Here is a 26,768-nt window from a genome sequence, read left to right on the forward strand (position 1 = left end):
AGTTTATATGTTGTATACGTTTATAGAGTTTATAATCTTAGCCTATTTATCATGAGGAAATGGTCTTACCTTTAAACTGCTAAGACGAGTGGCTCTAATGGGCAGTCTACTCTTCCACCTAAGAGAAGAAACTAAAGATTGAGTTATTCCTTGGTAGGAAATCAAACGATCTTTCAGTCCTATCAGAGTGGGGAGCCACTGCTAAAAATGCAAGGAGTTTCTATCTACCTGAATAAAACGATCCATCTGAATAATAAAAGTGTATGTGTGCTTTTGATCATCATATTCTGTTTTTTTTCCCTATATTTCTAGACAACACACTTGGATGCTACTGGCAGTATCTTTATTCCTGTTACCTGACCTTCTGCCTCACTGTACCTATGAGTTCTAGCAGTGTAAAACCAGGCTCCTGTCAGGGACCTGCAGATAGCGTACTTTCCTCTAACATCAATAATAATCATAATAAAGAGTTATTCAACACAAGTACAGAAGTAGTTGTTCACATTTGGGCCACCTAAAATTCTAGCCTCAACATTTGCCTGTAAAAACAATACTGAATTTTCAATAAAACAGCAAATTTAAAACATTCTACTGAGATATTAGCATTTTCTGCTCTGTCAGTTTTTTACACTCTGGTTATTTCTTATGGATTAACTCTAAAATGACTTAATTTTTAATAACTTTAATTATATGAAGTTCAGCTATCTTCCTTTGTTGCTAGGTAACACGACAGTGGATGAGCTAATGATGAGGCTGATGGCTGCGATGGAGATCTTCAGTGCCCAACAGCAGGAAGACATAAAGGATGAGGTGAGAGCTGAAAGTTCCTGCAGATACCTATTGGCTTCTGCAAGTGACTGGGATACAAAATTAATCAGCTGTCTCACTAGCCAGTGAAGTGAGGTACTCTGTGTTTTAATGTGCCTCTTCCATCATCAAAGATAAAAGCATTAGCTATTCTTTACGTATCTAGTTGGGTCTCTCAAAAAGAGAGACCTCCTTATTCGTTTACTGGTATTTTCAGAATTCTTGTGGGTTTTTTGTTTTTTTTTTTCCTCCTAAATATTAGTCATAAGTAACTGCTTACATTTACAGTGGTATTATATACCTTAATACACTCATACCAGGAAATAACAATCACATATTTTCCCAATGATCACCTCTAAATCATAGGTAAAAAACAGAAATGGCTTCATATGTCTTAACGTATACATTTGAAAGGAGATTGAAAAGCAGCCTTAAAAAACAAACCTTACCAGTACTGAGTCACCATTCAAAACAATGCAAAATGGTAAGTGATGACATGACTTTTCAAAAACAGTGTTTCAGTTACATAGAAGTAGACACTGTGAGGTTTACAGTTGAGAGATGCTTATCTGTTACTTTATAAATTGAGAGTGACATTTTGAAATAATGAAGTACTTAGTTAGGAATTTATAATAATAGGTGTGTTGCCATTCAAGATTATTGTTATCCTGTTGTATAGACAGTGATTGACAATAATTCACTAAACACATTCTTCACATTAAATCTTGTGTCTCATTAGTAGGAGATTTACCCATTATGTTTATAATAATATGAAGGCACGGTATCTGCACAATATTTGTAGTTTGTTTTCTTTTTCTTCTTCATTTATGCTACCTGTAATTTGTTGAAAAAGAAATTGATTTTAATTTTGTTAATACTGAACACAAATTTTAATATGAGGATTACAAGAAAAATCCGAGGCACAATATAATTGAATTTTATATTGCATTTTAACAGCAATATGTTGGGGTTTTTTTTGTTTGTTTTAATAAGAAGTTAAAATTCAGATCACAAGAAAGAGTTCTAGGAAAGGCTCAGGACTGGAAACTATAAAAGCTGATAGAAAGGAAGAATATAGCAGGAAAGAAAAGCATATAGAGACAGGGAGATAGGAAAAAGTAGGGGATAGGAAAAGGAATTAGAAGTGTGAAGAGGAAGAGGAGACGAGAGCAGTTGTCCAGAGAGGCAAAGGTTAGTATTCAGAACAAGGGAGGATCCAGGTGAGATAGTGATAGAGCTGTTCTGGGAGGGTAAAACCAGAGCAACAGAGAAAAAACATAGGAGTGAAGGAGAGAAAGTTTAGGCATGAGAAGACTCAGTAATGTCTAGAGCATGGTCCTCTGGGAACCAAGAACTGGCTTCTACATTCTGAGCTTCTGCAGGTCTCTCCCTGGAGGGCAAGAGAGCGAAGGAGAGTGGTAATACATGTCCCTATTATGGTAATATGGATTCTTCCTGACTTTTCACTTTAAGTGCTCTGCCTGCGTAGAGAGAGTAGAAAATTCATTTGAATACATTCTTCTAAGATCTACTATTCTCCAAGTCTTCTCTAGTCTTTTCCCACATTTTCTTGTGTCTTCTTGCCTTTGAGTGCACCAGGGACATTCCTTCCCCAGCAGGACCTTTTCCTAATATATTTTGACATTCAGAAAACTAATGGAAATGTTTCATAAACTTGGGGACAGATTTATAGACACTATGGGTTCTATACACAAATAGATTATTTACTTATAACCTGGCTCTGCTTGTTACAAGCTCACAGAAAAGCTGATCTCAGACACTCTTGCCTCTGAAGCAGGAATTAAAAAACAAAACAGATCCTTGCTATAAGAAATTACTACTACAGAAAGGGAGTATTTAACAAGCAATCTGTACTCAATAGAAGGCTTTCACCTGAAAAAAAATGTCTTTTTGTGGTTTGCTACATAATATTGAACTTTCATATAAATCTTGTACTTGACAATATACGGTGTTCAAACATCAGCACCTTTTCTTTTTTTCTTTTTTAAGATCTTATTGCAGTGGGTGCAATTTTTTCCCCAATATTACAATGGCAAACAGGATACAGAGTCCGGTTTCTGTTACTGTTTTCTTAATAGCAACAGTAAGTCATCACAAAACCACAAGAAGATAAGCAAAAAATTCTTTTGTGTTTTTTCTTTTCTTAAAAAAGAAGCCAGCTATATAGCTTTGTTGTAAACAGAAGTGTGTGAAAGAGAGAAAGAGAACTGGAAGCACTTGTAAATAACAGCATGAAATCATTAATGAGTCAGTTTACACAGCTGAACTTCTCCACCTTGGATTTTTAACTTGCATGCACATGAAAGCTTCAGACACTGCTCCTACATAATTCTGTGTAGCACAGCATGTTTTGCAGTGCCCTCTGATGGTTATTTCAGTTCAGGATGGCTATTACCACTGCCAGTTAAGGGTACAGGTGTTGGCACTGATGCTGACTGTATCTGATCAGGCATTGCGTTACAGTCAGTTCCCTGTCACTGGTCATCAACTGATATTGTAGGCAGGATGCGCAGAACTGCATCGGAGCCTTACCTCAGCAGAGGGAAGTGAGTAACTTCATTAGCTTGTGGTAATAGTATGGCCAGCTTCAACCTGTGCTTTTGTATCCATGTATTAGTAAAATCCAATGGTTAGCCTCATAAAGTTTTAACTGGCAAATCTGGGGCATTTTATTGTTCTAACGTCAAGTGCTAAAATACCACTATTTACTTAATGATTGGATATAACCTCTGGATTTGATTACTGTATTGGATTAAGCTCATGATCTCCAAAGAAGCACCCTAGAGAACATTAAATGTGTGTATGTACTCATAGTACTCAAGTACTCAAGTGAGGTATCTGTTTTAAGACAAACAGCAGTGTGTAACTTACACCTCCACTCTCTCTCCCAGGCTTTCTTAAAGGGAGACAAATCTGCCCTCCCTTTTTATTTATTTTTTTCTTTTCTCTGTCCATGGCTTCTGAGCCAGGCATGAAGCATAAGACCTGTGGCTTGCTGCCTGTAAGCCATGTTGACTAAATGACGATTTGGAAACCTCCTGCCTCTTTTGGACCACACTGATATGTCTTTCTAAATATATTGTCTAGCTGTCATGCTATTTAAGTTTCAGTTACTTAAATTGCCACAGTAACATGCCGTAAATAATAAAGTATGATCAGTAATGTACTGCTGTTGTGTTAACGTGGCGCTTTCTGTAAAGAAACAGCCAGTGGATAATTAAAAGGTGGGCTGCAAGCTCATCCCAACCAGCGTCAACAGCAACAAGGCCCGCTGGCCAGGATACGATCCCACTGTTGTCACTGCGGTTGAGTCTAGGGTCTGAAGTCCAACTTCAGGTCAGGTCTGCAAGATTATTCTGATGGATGAGTAGATGGATTTACTACAAAACAACATCACTTTGCAGCTGTTTCTTTTCATTCCCTCTCCCTCTCTTTATTTTTTCCTGAGGATAGCATTAGACAAAAAATAAGAACGATCGCTCATCTACCCCACAGGCAGGGATCACTGGCCAGTGTCAACCCTTGGACATGGAGAGTTGCATTGGCATCTTCTTGCACCAGGGAGATCACTGCGTCTCAGGGAAGTATTCAGTCCCAGGTGTTTCTTATCCTAGAAGCAGCTTCAGGCTCTTTCTGGTGGTACTAATAGAAGCTACACTAATGATTTCATAAATCTATTGGATATATTTTGCTTTTCTAACCGTGTGTGATCCTCTGGCTCATGCTACATATGTTTATATCTCAACGACTGTTCAGATGGCAGGACTGGTTTGTTTTCCAAAAGAGGCCCCCAAAGCTGAAACAACCAGCTTCTGCCAGCGCTGATGAAGGTGTGAACTGAGATTTTGCAGGGACTGGCTTTGAAAAGAGGGCCTAGCATCTTTTCCTCTTAAATGTCATTGCTTGGTGCTGGATGTAGAAAAGCAATGATGACTCTAAAACATTGTGTGCTTTTGAATGTCCATTTTAAAACACTTCTGTTAGTTTGCTTAACTATATAGTTAAGTAATCATTTCAGCATTGCATGATGGGCAAAAATAGATCTGAGTTAGTTCCATTGTGAAATTAATGTGAAGAGATCCCTGATTAAATACTGGCATTACAGTGCAACACACCTGTTCTGGGCCTATCCTAAACATTTTTCCTCTGTTGCCTGAGGAGGAGGCTTCTCAAAGGATTACAGTAACACTTTTTGACAAGCTTATACAGGGTGGAGTTTCCATGTAATGACAGGGCTCATTCGATGATGTCTCAGTAATGCATTCTTTTTATTTTTGCTGTCAACATTTATTACTGTAAAAGCATTGACTGTTACACAGCTGGTCCAACTTGTCCACATTTAAGTAACAGTAGGATCTATCATAGTGTTTATTTTTGTAGTTACGCAACTCTAGCATTCCTGCTCTTGGATTAGACTTCAAGGTATAATTTTAATACCTAAAATTGCTTGAAAAAACAATTTGAATTTTTACAAATTCAAATTAAAAACTTCAGTTCACTTTAAATTATCTCCAGCTGACACACACTTTTCTTTATTGTAAAAGAAGAGAGATATTTAAGAATTTTAAGCTGGAAGAACTGCTGTTAACACTTTTTGACTGAAACTGAGCTATATAAAAATGTGGACAAGCAAAGTCAAAGTCTTTGTGCTCTGATCTTCAATGATATTTCTTTTTCCAACATATTGATGTAGCACAAGGAAAATATATGTCTTCCCTAATTAATATCTTGATGGGGATTTAAAAATATGTAAAAGAAAACAAAAACTCCAAAGCAACAACATGACATAAATTCATCATCTTTTCATTACTACAGCTACTTTTAGAAATATGCTTGCGTGTCCACCCAAGAACTGTCTTGTATTAGACAGCAGTCTATTGGTGAAGTGTCTTTTTCATGACTTTGCCATAAGGTGCTCTGTATCACTGTGCCTCCCTCCTCTGCTCCTCGCTGCTGTCACATATAAAGGATTTCCTTTGTTTGATAGGATGCCATAACACTTTTCCAAAGCTGTATCTCACATCCACAAAAGAAATTACAGAGGAATGGTTCTTGTCAAATATTCTCCTAGTGTGGGATCTGTTTGCTTTTTCCTCCTTTAGATCAGTCACTTCCCTCTGCTCCTCAGCGGCAATTGTGTTCTTCGGCAGCAGACAGCCTAAATGTGTCTATTAGCCATTCAGCCGACCTCTGCTATTTCTGTTCAGGCCCTGCAGCTTACATTAAAATCAGTAGAAATTAAGCATTTGAATACCTTTGATAATCTTTGTTCCATTTAACACTGTCCTGCATATCATGCTATACAGTATTTGCATAACAGGAGGTTATGAGAATAAATACCTGAAATTCATTAAATTCTAAAGCGCAAAAACATTATAGTGATGACAGCCATCTAGCTAAGATTGTGATTTAACCCCTTAAAAAATCCAATTAGCACATTTACTAATTATTAGTAGTTATAACTAATTATACTACAGTAATCAAAATTTATTTGATTAAATTTTCCAATTGTGTATCTGTAATGCGCTAGCACTCCAAACCTCTAAGGCCTGCTTTGCCATCAGGCACGCCACTGTGGTGACCTGCCAGCAGATACGATCGCTGCCGTCAAGAGTTTACGGACTACTTTGAACCAGGACGCAATGCAAAGGAGGGGCAGCGGGAGGCCAGAAGATGAGATGAAAATATCTTTAGTTCAAACAGATTTTCTGCTGCACATCCTGATGGCTGCGGTCGCTGGATATTAGTTTAGTCTTTTTAATAAACAGCAGATTTCCCTGCTCCCCAGCTCAGATTTGAGGATGTCTTGGCAGGACTGGCTGGCTGGCTTCCTGTGGAAATGGCAGGACTGCTTCTTGACGGTGCTGGTTCTGGTTTTGGGGCGGTGGGGCGTTGTGTTTTTTTTTTTTTTTTTTTTTTTCCCTTGTCATGTGAGGCAGTTTCCAAAATTCAGTATGTGGAAGTGGCTTTCAGTCTTTGCTGTTAATAGGCAGGATTCTTTGACACTCTGTCTGCAATGTTCTGCCCTTCTTTGCCCATTTGGTCCTTCCTCCCCACCTGTGGGTCTGGCACTGCTGCAGTTTGTATTTGCTTGGTTTTCATCGTTCTCATGTGCCTCATGCGTTTTGTGTACACTTTTTTTCTTCTATATCTTCCCCATCACATATGCTTAAGTTATACAATGTGCAAGTCTGTCATCTTCAGTGAATCACATTAACGCCTTTATTGCGCTGCTTTGTTTGGACAAAGGGGTGTTCCTCTTTAACGCTCCCATGAATAGCCTTAAGCACTTGCATTTTTTAATTCCAGGAGTGGTTCAGTGAAATGAACTCTCTGTCAGATAAGCATTCAGCAGTTGCAAATACATTTTTTTTTTGTCTTTCTTGTAACAGCCGTTTATTCACTGATGCTCTAAGAACATATCGTCTGGTCTTGGTTATCTTCTTAAGTTTTGTATTAGTTGTTTTTACTTCATAGTAATAACTGACTCCAAAAGGCAACAGGAAATAAAATATAACACATCTCCTTGAGACAGATCAGATGCAAAACTGATACCTGGAGTTAAATCATTAACTCCTACATTTATAAATAACAACAACAACAAAAGCCTAGAAGGGCCAAAGCTGACTTTTTCAACAAAATATTCCATCCTAAAAGCAGTTTTCTTGTGCTTGTATAATCAGCAGGAAAAGGGGGAGTTTCTGTCCTAAATCCATTCAGAAATCCCCCTTTCAGTCAACTGCCATCTGAAAATACCTGTTACTAGGTGCTTCAGAGGTAGCTGCAGGAAATGATATGGAGAATGATTATTGAAAAGAGATATCCTGAATTTCTTAACTCTAAGAAAAAAACTTAATCTGTAAGATTTTCTTAGGCCTGTAGCTTTGTGTATTACTAAAGAAAAGGTTTTACCCTGTTTGTTTTAACTATCTCATGAACAGAAATGTTAACTCTATTTTTTCTAACTTTGCATATGTAACATGCATTATTGAGAAGAAATTCTTATGTAAACAATATATTATGTAGATACACTTTTTTTTTTCTTTGAATGTATCAACCTCCCATTGCATGAGCATCCCCCATACTGTTGCATTTTCAAACTGGGAAAGCAGAGATCCTTGAGTCACCTCAGATACACCTACTGTGTAGCCTGTATTACTTTTTTGATATTTTTGCATGTGGAAACCCTCCCAGACCTGTGGTAATTTTGTCATTAGCCATTGAAAAGTCTCTACTCCTTCTGTGTACCTTCTTGAGAAGGATACTCCTTCTGTATACTTCCTGGGTTTTTGAGAGGACACAATGTTAGGTGCCGCAATGTAATCCTCATGTGTTCTCAAAGATTCTGTATATTTAACAACATTGAATTACTGTCTATGCATCTGCAGTTTGCTACTATTTTTCATCAGTTTATCACAGTGGATAGTTACTCATTCTGAGTCGACAGCAGTGGTCGCTCAGAGGGTCCTTGTGTGGTTCTCAGAGCACCCGTGGAGACTGAGCGGATGCTCAGCAGAGACCAAGCTCTCCAGCTATGCTTTCCAGACTCCCGTTCCCCTGGCAAACTGACTCCTTCATATATAAGCATCTGTATCTCTTTCCCCTGTGGGCTGAGTGCTGACAGCACAGAAGAAATATCATGTAAGCTGACAGGATCCTTTTTTCCTTTTAATGACTTGAATTCTTTCTGCTCTATTGTTTGCTTTAATCTCTTTACATTTTTCACCTTCCTGGTACTGATTATGTGTATGTCAGCCTCTTCTCTTTCTTCCAGAAGACTGTTCCTCTACCATTACGCTCTTCCTTCCTTCTTCCTTCCTTCCCACTTTTTTCCACATTACATGTTTTTAGAAGGATGCTCTTTGCTCCTCAGCACTCTGATCTCTTGGCTTGCAGGCTTCATCTTCCCTATTCCATGTTTCTGTCTTTATTTGTCTACTTACGTGCTATATTCATCAAGGTACAGATGAGACTTAGTGCTTTGTTAAAGTCAGCTCATATGTGCTCATCCAAAGGCAGAGTTTGGACCTTAAAAAGACACCTGTGTGAGCAAAGAACTTTTTTTTTTTTTTATGTTAGTTTCATTCTTCTTCTTTTTTTTTTAATATATATATATAAATCCATTCTTAATTGCCTGGATATTCTTTTGTTGGTTACAAAATAAGTCTGTCTGGCTTGTACAAAAGCAGGCAGAAGAACCTTGATCCAAATGAATGAGATTCTTATCAATACTGAATTTGGTGTTTCATTCTATTATTTAATGTATTTTTTGTATTGTATAAGCTTTTTATGCACAGCCATCTCCCGCAGTAAACAAGCAGAGTTAACTTTTGCCATTATTTTAACAAATCGTACAGGTGAGCTATAGTACAGATGACAAAGTTAAAGCTAGAAGCCAAACTGTAATGTGATAGAGCCAAGTCTCATCTACTTTACAATATTGCATTCATTTTGCAGTAGATGTGGCAAAGACACATACTTGTTTCTGTTCTAATTCATTTTACATCTTGTCACTCCTTTCAGCCTTAGTAATGGATTCACTTTCTGCTTTTCATACGATACCAAGAAATAACCAGGTAAAAGTGTACAGAATACATAAAGTATTTTATTTGTTCTATGAACATTTTTGGTAAAATCTAGAATTAATACTTCAGATGTCTTGAAATAATGTTTTCCCTTTAAGAAGCAAAGGAGGGCTGTCTCTTCTTCCCATGCCCAACAAACCCATAGTTTGGATGATGTACGTTCATACTGTCCTTCAGTCAACAGTGTGAAATTAAGAAATGACCGAGTTTAACTCCTCTTCTGATGTAAGCTTTTAAAATGACCTGGGATAAGATGCACGTTATTTATACCTTGGTTTCTTGAAAAAGGAAGATGGCAGCATTTGCCTTAGTGGCAGGAGTATTGCAGGGATACACTTACTGATGTTCAGTAGATGCTGCAATATATGTAGGGTTTAACAGGAAAACTCTCAGCTAACACTTTCTTTTTATGGATAACAGTTTTGACAGATTATTGTTAAGTTAGTTATTAGTTGTATTGCTATTCGGTCTTCCTCTTGTGGTCTTTGTTAGAGCAATGATAGCTTCTTTGTAAAATATTTTCTGCTACTTTTCCTGTCACTATTATTATTTTACTTTTGTTGCTTTCTGGTGAACTTGACTCATCCTCATTACTTTGTATGGTTTCTATAGAGGAAGTCATAACTAAAATAGCAAACCACGTTACAAAAAGGAGGCTTATAGCATATAATGTTGAAAAATCATCTAACATACAATTCTGTGAGAATATTGCAAATTTGCCATGATGACCATTGGTGTGTCTATCCCTATAGAACGCTAGCAATAATAACAATTAAACCACTGAAACGTGTACAAAGAGACATTTTGTATGATTACATCTGCTTCACTGGATTCCAGTGCTGTCTAGTCTACCTACAAATCTGCTTTTAAGGTCTGTTTCAGTAAGAATAGTATGGTCCAAATGCAGTGTAAAACTCTGGCATGGTCATTTGCTTTTAGATGTGGCTTACATATTTCTGTGAGGACCAGGCAGTCATGTGTGGTAATTCTTCACATTCCTGACATCTTTTTCATAATCCAGTTTTAGGAGGATGGTAACTACAATGAATAGGGAAGAAATAAATAAATATCTATATCTATATATATATAAAAGTGCCTGGAATTCACACCTAGATACTGGTAATATAATCTACAGTGTCAGTTTTTTTTGAAGTTGTCATCCAGATGATATAATTTAAACCAATTTCAAAAATTATTCAGTAAAACTCTCTAAATACTATACTCATCACTAGTAATATTTAATATCTTTCTTGAGTTTTCTAGACCATTTCTAAATTCAAAATAACTCAGTACTCAGTTTCTTGTAGTTCTGATTTAGTATATATTTGTGGAATGAGTTTTAACAAATTTTACAAATTTTAAATTTTTGATCGCTTTTTGATTATTATTTATTAGACTAAAGGAAGTATATGTTAATTGCTGGCAATCTTCTGGTGAAGGAAAGAGCCAGTAATTGTAGTAGTTGCATCTGATCTTTCAGTTTTCTCCCAGGCATTACTGGACTTCTGTTTGACCTTTGAAATTGAGTTAGAATGAGATATATGAAGTCGCAAAACACAAAAGTTAAACAGGTTCTCTCCAAAACAATTCCTAAGAATATTTTTTAAATGACTGTCCTCTCCCAGGTTGCATGAGACCATTCAGTAAGTTGATGTGGAAAAAAACATTTTATTTCTTACCATTTGAAGGTAAGCTTATGGAATGCTTATGGAAAATCTCAGTATAGGCTGTACAAAATAGTTTCCTCTACTGTTATGTTCCATCTCTGAGAAGTGTTGAGAAAGCGTCTATGTATTCAAGAGGCTTTCCTTGTTTTTGGACAACATAAACATTGGAGCTGTTTCATTATTTCAAGATCCCTTTCTCTCCAAAAGTTTGAGTTAGTTTTTGAAGGCATTTCACAGACATAACGTGTGGAGTTTAACAAAGCCAGGAGGGGAACAGGTTACTCAGTGGTTATTGTCCTTTTTACATTTTGCAAGAATTACTTCTACTCGTGTTTTAGCTATGCTGAACAAAATGATGGTTTCTGTATCTTCTGTGAATGAAATTTAGGACACACTGATTGTAGAATAATCTTGGGTCCTGTTTCTATAAGGAAGAAGAGTTTCCTCTAAAAAGATCTTGTTACTTTCCAACTGGAGGTTGTATACCTTTTCCTGCAATTTGTCCTTTCTCCTTGTGGATGCATGCTAATTTAGAACTCTTTAACAACTGATGTGTTAGAGTTTTGTTTGAGGAACATCTTGGCATGTTTGCATGACCTAATAATAACAGTTAACTCCTGCTCCTCCAATGTAGAATTGAGTTTTTGCCAAACAGTGAAGCTTCTGGGAGAAAAATAGTCAATTTGCAAAATGGCTCCTTTATGTAGAATGAAATTTCCAGATGAATGAAAAGTTTAATTAAATGCTTCAAAAATCAGTAGGTAGTAGATTTTCATTTCTATAAAGTATAGGGGACAAATTACCTCAGCTTAAGTGCTGTGTTACTGGTCACTATGGGTGAGAGTCCTAAGCCCACCAGCAGTCTCACAGTGAAATTTTACTGATTTTTGTAGAGACCTAGACAGCCTCTGGAAGGCTCTAGGAAGATTATAAGATGTAACAAGAGTAAGCACAGAGCTGCAGATACTGTCTCTGATAGTACTGGCTCTGGAGAGGCAGAGTATGAAGTTCTTCATTGTATAGCTTGTATCATCAGACTTCACCCCAGTGCAATTACTCCAGCTTTCAGGGATAGGTGCTTCTACATCCTCCAGTGTAGGGATGATGCCTCTCTTTGTCATTCACCTATTTTTGGTAAAATCCTCCCCCCTTTTTTTTGGTGCTGTGATTATTAATAAGGTATTTTGCTAGGTTTGCTGGTTTGAAGTTGGCGTACTAATCTCATGTTTCTTGTCTGCCTGCATCTTTCTATTTAAGACACATCAGAGCAGGACTTGTTAGTCTTCCATCTTTGTATAGCGTTCACCATGACACAAATTCAGGGCTGTGGATGATGTTTAATAATGATCACCTGGGACGGATCCTACTGAGGGCATTTTTTCTTTTTTTTTTTTTTTTTTAACCACACTAAGAACCTGAGAACAGGCCTTCTCTATTAGGACATGCTGTTACCTGCTGTCCATCTAAGCAGCTAGCAGATTAAAATCCGGCCTCTTGCTCCAGCCACAGTCTGTCCCGCTGTATTACAAGGCAGCTTTATTTTGCATTTATTTTGTATTTGCATTATTTTGTCGGCTGCTAGAGGGAGATCCCTGTTTGGGACTCATCCCCAGTGCTGGGCCACACATGCATCTCCAGCATCCCCCTGTCCTGTCCTGTCCTGCCCTGCAGGTGGACTCCCCCTGCACAGCTGTGCAGGGAAGGAGGCCTTCGGCTGGCAGCAGCATCTGCACAGCCTGGGCAGCCGTTCTCCATGTCTCAGTGATAAAAATGGGAGGTCAGATGCAATGAGCCTTGGTGCCAGGGCCAGCCCATTGACCAGTGCTTGGAACATGCTAAATCATAATATGGCAATTGACGCGTAGCCTTAGGTAAGTTGTGATTTTTTTTTAAGCCAATGTCTGCATTTTGCTGATCACTTCTAGCAATGGTTAGATAAATACTTGGAAATCACTGAGGATAAAGAATGCTGGTGAATGTAAAGATAAATTTATTATTAGTCCGCTGTTTGCTGATTTTACTCTTTTTTCTTTTTCTTTTTTTTAGGATGAACGTGAAGCCAGAGAAAATGTGAAAAGAGAGCAAGATGAAGCATATCGCATATCACTTGAAGCTGATAGAGCAAAGGTTTGTGTGTGGTGAAGCAGTTTCATGAATGTTAGGACATGAGTCTCTCCACAATTGGTAAAATCACCGTTGTGCAGAGGAATACCCCAGCTTCAAATCTGCATTTAAGATGAGTCAGTTACTGTAGGGAGCCGTAATTCCAGTAAGTGGTTACAAAATGGTGCTAGACGAATTCACTAGGATTGGCTCAGACTGCATCATTTTGCTAAAGCAGTCCTGGCTCTACTTAATAACAGAAGTTGGGAAGGGAGTGATAGGGGAAGATCACTTAATAAATATCCTATTTTTGCATTAATTTCTAAGTGACAGTTGATAATTTGTCAGACAGGATCCTAGGCTACACGAACCTTGGGTCTAACCGTATCTGGAAGTTCTTACATAATAGAAATTCAGGGAATTTTAAAATAGATGCAACTAGTCATACTAACGTGGTGAAATATAAAGGAGTTCAGATAACAGTTTCCATTAACAAGCTTTCATAAGAAATATGAAGGTTTTATTCACATGGCTTTATATTATGTAAACATGTCGAGAGCAGTTCCTATCCCAATAGAGAAGCTGGAAAGTTTCTTTGCCTTCATATAGCTAATGCCTGTCATTAAACACAGCTGTGGAAGGTGCTGGTGAATACATGTGTGATTACTGTTTGTTCCTCTTTCTTAGAGGGAAGCACAAGAGAGAGAAATAGCAGAACAGTTTCGTTTGGAACAGATTCGGAAAGAACAGGAGGAAGAACGTGAGGTGGGATATTTTACCCTTTCTGACAACTTTTAGGATTTATGAAGATTGCCGTTTTCATCCAGCACACATTGCAACTTGAATTCAGAGTTTACTTTTTTATGTGAACATTAAGTTGAGAAAACATTTTATTAATTTCTTACCATATATATAAAATATAATGCAGCTAAGTCATTTTTATCTACAATTTAATAGCTATTCTGTTGCATCCTATGGATCACACTGCCAAATTATAGCCAGATATTAGATAGGCCTACTAACCGAAGACGCCAACAAAATAGCTCTGTAAATGGTAGAATCTTTCAGATTCTGAAATATTATTTCGGCAGGCACTACTTTTAAAAATGTAATACCATAGAGCTTTTTCATTTCTTCCATTAAAAAACACAAAGCCTATTGCAGTTCTGATCAAACAAGTTGCCAAATGTAACTTGGGAGACAAAATACTTTTAAAAATTTAGAACGTTAAACTTACTGGTGCATTTTAAAGTGTACCGTTAAATTTTAACTAGAATGAAAATTGTGTTTAAACAAACACTTTAAGACTCTGGCTAAGACATTAAATATCAAAATTTGCCCTTTCAAAGTGAAGTGAACACTTGAAGCTCAAAACTGCTACTGCAGTGGTAATGTAAAGATCTAGTTGTGATTAAACAATTTTTCTTCATGTTAATTGCAAAATAAGTTAGTAAGTTAATGAATTTAAATATCAGAGGAAAAAAAACAGAATAATAATAGCACAATAAAAAGAATGAATGATCTTTCATAGCATATTTCCAAAAACTATTGCCAGTAAGGAAAGAGTTGCAGGCCCCAGCTGAAGTTTTGCACACAAAGGTGTCCTTGGTGAACTGGCACTTAGACCCTCAGAAAGCCACACTGTGACAAAGGTGGTAACATCTGGCCAAATATTCTTTCTAAGAGACTTTGATGCAGTTACATGCAACAGCATCTTTCCTTGGGAATAATCAACTATTTTGTACAACATGGGCCATTATGCAGTATATCAGGTTTTGCCTTTGGCTGCATGGGGATAAGGATTTCACTTACTGTTCGCAAGTCACGCAGTCAGCTGGTAGATTCTGAGGGCCCAGGGATCTGCCAGAGGTAGCTCGTGCAGCATCTCTCCCCTAGATCCAGACCTAGCTGCAGATCTATGTAGGCATTCACCTTTGTGCACATTAAAAAAAAAACAAAACAAAAAAACACACCTTGTGTTAGCAGCTTCCTCCTCTTCATCCCCAATAAATATATAATGTGATTTAAAAGGAAATAAAAAAGCTTGGGCTACAGCCATGTTTCTTCCTCTGAAGTCCTACCACATTTCAAAGCATAAGCAAAACAGACTAGTAGTTAAAATACTTTCAACTATTCTGTGAAGTGATCTTTTCCTTGCAGAACTGTTATGAAGCGCAACTAGCTAATATCTGGAAAGGATTTTGAAACCCTTGAATAAGATTATCAAAATAAAAGTGCTATAAACATATACATTTATTAAGTGACATAAGAGTCCTTGACTGGGTTTTGTCCCTTGACTTCTAGGCATACTGTGAGCAAACTGGTAATTAATACAATGCTATATCAGCATTCCTGTTGCACATGTATTACCTGATTATGTTTCTAGTTTTATATAAAATATAAATAAAATACAAATATTTTCTAACATTTATAAATTTATAGAAAATATCATACTTTCTATCATTTTTTTGAAAAATTTAATAGAATTTCTTTGCTTTGACTCTTACCTATTATAGATATTTGAAATTTGGTATTTTATTCTAGTTTATTTTTTCATTTATTTAAAGTCTTTGGAACTGATGGAATCCTGATATATCACAGCCTTTCTCTCTTCACCCTCCACCCCCCCCCCCCCCCCCCAGTGTGACTTAAAGGTACATTTGACATTTCAGTCACATCTCCTGTTGTTAATATAAGTCAAGAATAGAAGCCAAAAGGCAACTGAAGGAGTAATGCACCAAACTGGACTGAGAGAATTGTGTCAAGAATAATTAAAAGATGGCGATTCTGAGAGATTAATAACAATCATACATAAATCAGTACTGTGGAAGTAACAGGACTGTTAAGCCATCAGCTCACTTACATTCTGATTCAAGTAATCAGTATGTTTTTCGTTTTCAAGTAATTTTGCATGAATAGAAACAATTCCGTCTGCTTTATTACACCTGCCTGCCCCTAAACCTTTTCTAGTACTATGGCCTTTTGGAAATTGTTTTCTTACACAAAGGCTGGAAAACTGGTCCATATTATCAGAATATACCTGGGCTTCCCTGTTTTAATGTAGACTGTAGTAATGAAAATAATAGGATCTATTTGCTTAATAGAACAAATGGGATGTTAACAATAATGTTTGCTAACACTCCCCATTTTCAAGTATACAGATTACTTTTACTGAGTTGTTCTGCAACAATGTTTACTTTCAGAAGTGGCTTTATGTCCAGTTCATGTATCTGGCTAGAAAGCTATTCGCATACAGAACATTTTATCAGCACAACTCAAATTGCTTGTTCAGATCCCAGAGTTATTAATGTGATCCATCTCATCATTGTTTTCTAACTTGATTTGCTGGTACAGAATATCCATTGTAAATTGCCATTTTATGTTGAAGCCTTGGAGACTAGTTACTTTGGGGAGCTGGGCGTTCTTTGCACAAAGAAAAGAGCTCTAATGAGCTACTGTTGTTTATTTTTCTATAATATAATTGATTGGGTTCAGTAAATAATGTAGCATCTGTTGTTATACTGTGTGGGGAAATGTCAGAACAGAAAGACAGTAAGCAGGTGGTTGAGAATGGAGAGAGAGAAAATTAAAACGGAATCTATTTAAAATATAATCTCATAGTAGATGAGCAAAAATGAACTAAAGTTCTACATATAAATATTTATACTGAGATATAATTTGCTCAGAGGTTCGTGTGTAAAAAGTAGACTATTTAAAGGGCCTCATAATCTTGCTTCTGCCTATTCCTTGCTCTTTAATGTAATCATCTTCCATCAGTTTCTGTTGCTAAATGACCTTGGGGAGATTTGCAATGGAACAAATAGCAACTGTGTATCTTGAAATTTCCTGGAAAATGTAGGTAAATTAGTGCCTGACTGCCTCTTCATTTTGGAAAATCATCTTTTCAGTGTATTCAGGTGAAGAATTGTTATCATGCTTCTGACTGCAGCTACTGAGATGCTCACTGACTGCAGAAAGTAAGGTGGTGTAGTAACAAAACTGCTTTTCTAAGTATGATCTAATTGTTTTAAAATACTGCATGTTCTCAGGGCCATCAGATATATCTGTCCATGAGCACTGACAACACTCAAGTGTCCTTGAAAATTAAGCTGAAGTAGTTCAGCAATCTAACATTGGGCATTATTTTCTAAAAAATTCTGATCAATGTATCAGTGTTACAGGAGTTCCTGGAGGCAGAAAACAGGGAATACAGACTTGGTTCCCGCCCTTAAATTTTAACGTAAGCAATATAGACAAAGTTAGCAGCAAGACAAGCATATACATTTTTGATCCATAGTTATTTCCTAGCCTCTGTGGCCTAGTCATTTAAATATTGGCTGCTCTCAGGCAAGTTGTTGCAGAAAAAGTGCACACCTGTGCTTAGAATCTTCTTCTTTCAAATAACAATGATTCATGTCTTGAAACCTTAAAGCTCCCATTTCTATCTTTCTGGTTTCCTTCTTCTACTATTCCTACTTTTATACATATCTCACGTACCTTCATGGTACTTTTAATTATGAAATGTCTTACTAGCAGTGTTTTGAGTTTACTTATAGCAAAACTCTTGAATTTATTTGTTTTTATTCTGAACTGTTGTTAAGAGTCTTTTTGTTGCAAACGGTTAATTACTCTTTGCAAGAGGAAGACAATTTGATAATAAGTGCATTTGAAGAAATACTTTTCCTGGCTTTAATTTATACCTTTTAAGGAAGCAATTGGCCACCTCACAATTATTCTCTCATTCAAATTTTTCTAAGGCTTTCTGCCAAATGATTAAATTACTTATCTCCATTGTGCATTAACTGTAGACCTAATAATATGTGTTATACAGAAGGATTTATTTTAATTAGTTGTCTGGTGGGCTGCTATTAAGGAATGAATAAAAATGATTTTGTCGTTGAGATATACAGCGCAGTTCTTTCTCTGGAGCACTATGACACATCTTGGAAGTTCTAGAAAAAATAAACACAAAAGCCCTCTATCCTTTTCTTCTGTTCCAGTGTTGTTAACATTGAAAGCTAAATGGTTATTTTTCCTTCCTCAGGCTATCAGACTCTCCCTTGAGCAATCTCTGCCTCCGGAACCAAAGGAGGAGAGCACTGAGTCAGTCAGCAAGCTGCGCATACGGACACCCAGTGGAGAATTCTTGGAGCGACGTTTCCTGGCCAGCAGCAAGCTGCAGGTTGTCTTTGATTTTGTAGCTTCCAAGGGATATCCTTGGGAGGAGTACAAGCTGCTGGGTACCTTTCCTAGGAGAGACGTGAGTAAAAGTACCTTTCATAAATAAATACTGCTTCTTCTTAGTTGTATATCTTTAGATGACCAGAATGTTTGAGCATGGAAGATAAAGCTGGGCTGGAATGTGTTAGAATGCTGTTGAGGCTGTAGCTGCAGCTGTAAATGAGGCACTAACCTGCAGTCGCTGTTATGTGTCGCATACAAAAGGCTGTTGCAAAGTCTGTTTCCGGTGACATTTAAAAGGATTCTCAGTTTCTGAAACAAACAAGTTTTGGATCACATTCAGTGAAGACTGTCCATATCTGCTGTCACTGAGCCAACGTTGTTCAGTTCCTGTTTTGAAGGAAACAGAATCCGTATTAGTGGGCTGTTTAGGTCTGCTAGGGATTAGCATTTCTGATCTTTCTGGTTTTGCCTTTTGATGCAATTTTACAAGCAGGAAGGCACAGTGTCAAACAGTAAATGGTTAGGAGCTAACTAGTACATTCTAATGAATTATTCATCCATCTGTCACATCATACTAGTAAATAATCATTTATACCTCCTACCTAAATATTCTACGATACCTCTTGTGACTGATTTTCAAAATCAATCCTGCTCGCTGCTTACAGAAGCAAACTCAATTCCATTGGTTTCTCAACAGATATTTATGTGCTGCTACTAGGTTTCTTTGAAGATATGTCTGTGTGCTGTCTCCTTGATTGCGATCTAACTTTTATTTCTTGCATAGTCAATGTTAATGCAAAGGTAAAAGTCGGTGGGTCCAATTGTAACAGCAATTAAGTGGGGCCTGCATAAAATGTGAAGGTAACAGGCGCTACAGAGCTAGCAGTACAAACTGAGCTAACCAGTGACGGGTGAGGTTCAGCATTTTGGCCATATTGCTTCCAGGACTAAAAATCTCTGCGTCACCTGGGATTTTGTTAATCTCCAGGTGATTGGTTAAGCCAACACTGTCCATTTTTCATCAGCGGAATTCAGTAAGTGGCTTCCTTTTCCATTTTCTTTCTCATCATTGCCTCTGGAGGAAGTTCACTAGGAATAAGACTCCGATTAGTGTGTTTATAGTACTGTTTTGTAACACCTATTGCTTTAACATTTATTTGTTAGTTATCTTACATGACAAGTACTCCAAAAGGGGAGGAAAGTAATGTCCTTAACAAGCATACAACCTAGCAGATGTGATTTTTTAAGATTTTTGGCATGACTATGTGAAAGAGGAGTGTAGTGCTACTAACTTCTCCACCTTGTCTTATATTGAGAATCCTCATCAGCAAGAGTGTAAAGAGCATTTAAAGAATCTCATTAATTGGTAATTAACTGTACTCCGTATGCACATAATACCATTTTCAGTGGAGCAGAAAAGTCATCTCTGTTTCCAGTGTTCCTGATCTTCCAGTTTACTTTAAACAGAAGAAAAACAATCTTTTGCAGTCTATACCACGTTTTTGTGTATTTTAAATACTCAGAAAGTCATGTCATACCTCCCTATCTAGACTCTATCTATGCTTTACCACAGATGTAATGTAAAAAACCTATACATATATTACTGTAATTCTTTATTTTTTTGCACTTCAAAACTTTGCTATTTAGAACAGCTGTTTGTCTGCATAATCACATCATTGTCATTATTATTAATTCTAGTCATCTGTAAACTCTCAAATTGATCAGATGCTTTGAGTAAGAACAAAAGAAAGACGGAAAGGAAAACAGACCACTAAACTTGAATAAGATGGAATTTTCAGAACATTTGTGAAACTGCAGGGGAAAAAATCTTGAGGCAAAGAAAGAATTTTACAGAAGGATATGAAACTGTTGGTCTGTCACATCAGAGGCAATCTTTCTTCTGTGATATGGACCCAATAATGACATGTCTGAGGAGTCACATAAATGATTCATGCTGATTGACCCAGTGGCCATGTATGAATCTAGTTGCCAGTGTGACCACCAGAGCTAAAATAGACAGAAGTAACCCTCCAGGACATACTAACTGGTGAAAACTATAAATACTATCTGTCATGTTCCATAGCTATGGAAAGCTGGAAGTGTGCAACTCTATAGAGAGATATTATTATTATTATCAGTAGTAGTAGTAAGTATTGATGACGAGTTGGAAGTATGGTAAAAATACATATTCATTATTTTAACTCTCATAGGAATACAGCACTGCAAATTATCAAGTCTCCTGCTATCCAGTTTGTATCATAAACACTCACTGAAACCTGTGAAACAAGAATGGAGCCCTTGGAATGCTTGTGCTCCAAATAACGATAGCACTTTAAAATGTCCTTTTGTACTTAAAAATATGAAACCTGTGAAACAAGAATGGAGCCCTTGGAATGCTTGTGCTCCAAATAACAATAGCACTTTAAAATGTCCTTTTGTACTTAAAAATATACTTAGCATTTTTGAAAAATATGTTTTCAAAGGATCAAGATTACTTTGCAGAAGTGTTTGTTGCAGTAAGATGAAAGCATGTCTTGAAGTAATCATTTTATTTTCCATCCTAATCTGTATTACAATAACATACATAGTCCTAAAAGTGTTTGACTTATCAAAATGAGGGGCTTAGATATAATCAAATCAGCATTTTGCTTGTGGTAAACTTATCAAAAGCTTTTTAAGTGCTTTTCACAACATGCTTTTCAAAGACATCTGTCCTGATGCCCTGATACAATGTTTTTGAAGTATTTTTACTTCTTTGGTAAATAAAAATTCATTAGTTCTTAGTTCTATGTTCCAATTGCTTACACAGATATCCTTAGCTAACTTAAAGTTGGTATCATAACCCTACTGTAAATACAAACTTCTACACATGAGTAAATACACAGATTAACCTTTTCTAGACACTACTTGTAGTTTTTAAAGCAGCAATGACATTCCAAAGCATTTAAGCACATGCAGTGACTTGTTACTGGGTCTTTGTCACTGACTGTGGTGTTCTTTTTACTAGCACTGAAATTAGATATTAACCACTTTCTTTCTCAGTACCGCAACTAAAGCAGAACTACATACCATACTGACAAGGGTATTTCAAACTAGTGAACCTGTATCAGTAGGTAACTTGTAACTCTTAACTTTGAAAACATGTTTGACAAGCACATCTTTCTCATTAAAAAGCTATATATAAAGTTCTCTGCATTTTCTTAAATGTACCTGCAAAAGCTTTACAGAAATAAATATATATGATATTTAAATGTATGTATGGGCTTTAGAACTATAGTTCCTTTTCTTACAAGAATCACTCTAGTCTTCAAAATGTGTTTTAATCTTAACCAGAAAAGCTTACCCTAAGTATATTAGCATGCTCATTTCCTCACTCTTTCTTCTATGATTCCCTTTCTCTTAAAAGCCTTCACAAACACTAACTTCAGTAGACCTGTCAGTCTGCCAGCAGGAAAATCTGCCTTCTCCCAGCATCCTGCAGACCTCCTGAATGATGAAATTCCTTGCTTCCCCAGTGGAGATCTGCAGAAGTCTTCCTAAAACTCTTTAACATCTTGTAGACTGGGCATTTGAACACATTTTGGGAAGAAATTGAAGTATACCATACCCAGCTGAAACTACAGGAGGAACACGCAGAACAAATTTACCCAGCTTGAGATTCGGCTCATGCTACTGGGATTAACGGTGTACTTGTGAGAGTGTTATGGTATCTGTGAGAAAGTGAGGTCCTGGCGTGCCCTCACAAGTACATCTCATTTGCAAGACATTATTTCCAACATACAAAGCGCTGAGAGAGCTTTGTATTTTCTGGACCCATTAATATCTTCCAAACAAATCAAATTTACAAGCTATAATTTCTTTCATTTATTTATCCTTAAAAGCAAGATACATATTTGAGAGTATGTCTTTTACAGACACTATACTAGAGACTTAAGCTTTTTATTTACTGTATCTGGAAGCCTTAGTAAGCCAAGACTTCTACAGTATTTCACATTTTATTTTTCTGAGCCACATCTTAGGATCAGGTGGCAGTTAAGTCACTTAAGGTTATTTAAATGCATCTAAAATGTTGCTTAATAATTCAGAACCAGTTTGCTCTGTTTAGAGTATTAAGATTTTTTAAACCCTTTTAATTAACCAATTCCAACAGCAGTTTAAATAAACAGAAACAAAAATCTGTCTCCCTCGAAAGGGTAGAAAATAAATTTAACTCAAATTGCATGTCAATTTAAATTAGGTGCGATCAGGATTTCAGCAGATGTACGGCCAGATCATTCTTAATATTACATGGGACTACAGAGTAAGATAACCCTCTGAAACCAAATGGGATCATTCATTCCTGTGCTCTGGCACGAGTAATCCTCTTTGCTCACAGTGCTGAAAACAATACCACAGAATAATAAACTTAGAGCTGCAATGCTCAGCACATAGTCATCTGAAGAGGTAACTATATCCTCCTAAAGATAATGGTATGGTCACAATCCCTACATTACTATGCCAGGTAGTTTGGCAAGTTTGTATAATTCAGGCAATTCTAGAAACCCTTCTTTGTAAGAGTTATTCTGCCTCTCCACCAAGTGCAAACTAATTGCTTCAGATAATCTAGTTTTAAACTCATTAGATAGTGTTTAAACTTATTAAATAGTACATGAAAGAGAGAGATGTCTAGGAGCGTCTCTAGCTTTTAGCATCCTTTTCCCTAATTATCATCTTAATGGAAAAACAGGAAAAAATATGTTACAATGAGAAGGGATTCATGTAATATCATGGTTATACCCAGCAGCACTTCTAGTAATGAGTCATTTAAATAAATCTGGAAAGTAGTTTTCCAAGTTAGGTCAAGGAAATAAAGAATACCTGTCCAATGACAAAGTAGGATTTCAGCAGAATACAGTATTTTTCTGGTATTTTCAGAAACTTTGAGCATTTTTTTTTAAGTTGAGAAAATTTGACACGCGATCATGTAATCTTTACAGTAATTTTAATTACACATACTTTTATTTCCTACTACATAAAATAGTACTGTTTTTTTTTAATCCACATGATTTAGAATTATTCAGGGAAACACATCTGATGGTGGTACATCTTCATGATCTGTGAGGTAGTCTGTGAAAGGTCACAGCCATCTACAAAAATAGAAGTGTCTTGTCAGTTGAAACTGTCATTAAGTCAATACTACCTGCCCTTGTCTTTCCTCTCTTTCAGGTTATGTTATTTTATTTATTGAAGCATTTATGTTTATTTAAGACACTGAGAAGTTGTCTTAGCAAACTGGCCATAACAGACTAACACATTCCCATGCCTCCTTTAAGAATATGATTTCAATTTTCTTCCTGTTGGCTTGTTACTGTAGAACAACTGGATTGATTAATCTTGAATTCTGTAGGACTGGACCACGTAGAGCTGTAACCAGAACACTGAAGCATTTGCAATCCTTAGGTTTTATTCCTTTTAACAGTTTTGTTGCTCAGAGAGAACAGTATCACGCTCTTTCAGTAAGAACCTGTAAAGGTAGTCTGTGATATTCCTGTCCCACTGAAGTCAATGGCAGAACTTTTAGGACATTTTGAGAATTATTTGCTTCTTGAAATGTAATGTCCATTTTTGTGGAAATGTAATTTCCATACAGGTAGTCAAAAATTCTGTAAATATTACAGAAAAATCTACCAGACTCCTCAGTCCTGGTGTCTTGGCATAAATCACTACGATATCTGAAGAGAGAGATGAAAACCCTTCATGTATCAAGTCAATGAAGGGAGATGGAAGGAATTTTTTGCTCACCTCATAGAAGTAAGCTTATTTTTACATGTAATAGAATTTCATTTTACAGGTTAGTATAATGTTCTGATCAAATATTATGACAACTCTATTTGAATACAAAGAAAGTTTAAACCATTTCAGGAAACAGATGAGTTATTTTATTTAAGATTCACTGAAGTAAGCATTCACCAAAACGCTGAATGCTCAGAGCACTATGTGATATCTCAGCTGAGTCATCTTCTTTAGTTAACCGCAGTGACTAATGCCTGCCACATGATTAATATATTCCACCCATGCACATCTCTGACAAAAAAAAATGTCCTTTTCCTCATCATTGCCCCATTTTATAAACATTTATTTCAGGGATGGCACATCAGGAATATGCCTGTTACTACAGCTCTTCATTACTGCATATGGTATTATCCAACATAAACTGGCCATAGGATATTTCATACTTTTGTTCCCCAGAAGTCATGCTTAATGTCTATTTTGTCCATTTTTTTCACCCTATAAGAAGAAAACATAATGATAAAATACCAGTAAAAAGTCTTTGTAATAATATGATACCAAGAATGCCGTGTCTGGTAACCAGAAAATGTAATGATCTCCTGCTGTTTTGGTAATTGCAGAAGTAAGTACATCAGACTAAATGACTAAAGCAGTTTTAGGCATGCTTTTTATTCTGTTTACCTGTCCACCAATCACTGTGTTATACTGTAGATATCATTATGGTATCTGAACATTTTAATCCTTTGAACTTGTGACAAAAATCCTTTTGGATGTGTTTTATGCAGTTATAATGAAGTGCACATAAATCCAATCACAGATCATTCTCCTGCGAGTGACTGTTTCAAATCCATTCCTCTTTGGGACAGACATATACATGCAAACTTGTTCTTGCAGTACCTTTGGGGCACTGTATAATATGTTCTCAAATTTCCAGAAGATGTAGCTGTGTTGCCTCCTTCCAGCTCCCGTTCAATATCCATGTAAAAGCTATAGTATTTCCAGGGAAATGATCTTTCTTCTTTTTAGCTAGCACATTTTTGAATAATTAAATAAAGGAATAATTGTTAATTCAGAAGTACTTTGATATAAGCGTACTGGCAGTAATACCCAGAAGTAACAGACTTTTTTGCTCCTCAATACAGCAGAAAGGGCAGCTGACATACAAATGCTCTGATCTGCCACTATTTAAATCTTTTCTGAACTCATGAAGAAAACTGAAAGTAAGTATTTGGAAAGAGCAGGTGATGGAGCTCCTCTGCCTGCATGTCTGTTGTCAGAAAAAGCCCAAAGCCACCTGAAGGGTGGCATGCCATAAGATTCTTCTTTTGCCAAAAAAATGGCACAAACGACACTAAATAAATTACTGATCAAAGATTTCAGCTCAAGAACGAGAAGTGAAGGAAAACAGAAAAGCTGAAGAGAGCTTTACAAAAGCTTCCTCTTCTCCTCAAAAGGATGCCTTACTTCAACAACAACAACAACAACAACAACAAAAAACAAAACAAAACAAAACAAAACAAAAAAAAAACAAAAAAAAAGACCAGCTACTTTAGAGTCTATTAAGAGAAGCACAGAGTATCGGTGGAGTTATAGTGGCCTGAAAAGGCAAGTCTGATAACTAAACAAAATTTCTGATCTCAGAGGCTAAAAAGAAGCACTTTCGCAAGTGCAGGTTCTAAAAGCAACACCTGCAAGTGGAGTTGCTGTAGACAGCATTTCCTAACATCTTTTATTGGAAGACAGGAGAACTGTATTTTTTTTATTTATATCTGTTATACTATTGAGCATTGAGCATCAACCATGGAAAAAATCATGGGATTTGTGTAAAAATGTGATTTTTTTTAAAGACAGTTAACATCTAGGATTTTATTCATTTTCAGAACTAGAATAATCAGCGTTTGCCATTTTTGTAAGCATTTCTTCCACAAACATAAGGGTTCTTCCCAATTAGAAATTGAGATTTTTATGTAGAATCATGAATCGATAATGTTGGATTTTAAAAAAGCATCAAATTGTCCAGGCCTATCTACAGAAATAGATACAGTAGGTTTGGACTTCTCCTTAAATATAAAACATTTATATAATGACTGCCATGTCATTATGCTTAGTATTTTACAAAACAGAGAATACAGTTGCTATATTTTCTTAATTTACTACCTACAAAGACAAGAAATAATACAAGTCACATTTATAATGCCTTGACTGATTAGAATCTATGCTGCAAATTCTTAGCTGATATAAACTATAGCAAGTCATTGAGAGCTTACACTACATGAAGGCTGATGCTGATATCTTGATAACTGTATGACTTCTGTAGGAAAGACTGGAGAACATGTTCTGAGTAAAAGAATACCACAGTCTTCTGTTATGCGAATGAAATGTGCTGCATCTGAAAGATTGTTTTGAGCGAATACCTTGAATTCAAAAAAATAAATAAAATCAAGAATTCTTACATCTGGCTTAAAAGCTCTGTATTGAGAATGAGACTAGAAGTCTTGCTATGACATATTTTTCCTTATTGTGATGGTTTTCTTCAATTCAGATGTAAATTATCTCCGAGTTTATTCAACTAAAACAGATCTAATTGCATATATTTCTATAAAGTAAACCTACTTTTGTTTGTTACGACAGT

At 36.4% G+C, this 26,768-nt stretch overlaps 1 protein-coding gene across 1 annotated transcript in view; it reads left to right on the plus strand.

Moving 5' to 3' along the window:
- FAF1 (Fas associated factor 1) overlaps positions 1-26,768 on the plus strand; it is a 172,854-nt gene that overhangs the window by 138,669 nt on the left and 7,417 nt on the right. The window contains exons 15-18 of the mRNA XM_062581391.1: positions 722-810; positions 13,127-13,207; positions 13,871-13,948; positions 18,228-18,443. Coding sequence (XP_062437375.1) covers positions 722-810; positions 13,127-13,207; positions 13,871-13,948; positions 18,228-18,443 — 464 coding nt within the window. The remainder of the gene's footprint in view (positions 1-721; positions 811-13,126; positions 13,208-13,870; positions 13,949-18,227; positions 18,444-26,768) is intronic.

This window comes from Rhea pennata, chromosome 8 (genome assembly GCF_028389875.1).
Source record: "Rhea pennata isolate bPtePen1 chromosome 8, bPtePen1.pri, whole genome shotgun sequence".
Lineage (NCBI taxonomy): Eukaryota > Metazoa > Chordata > Aves > Rheiformes > Rheidae > Rhea > Rhea pennata.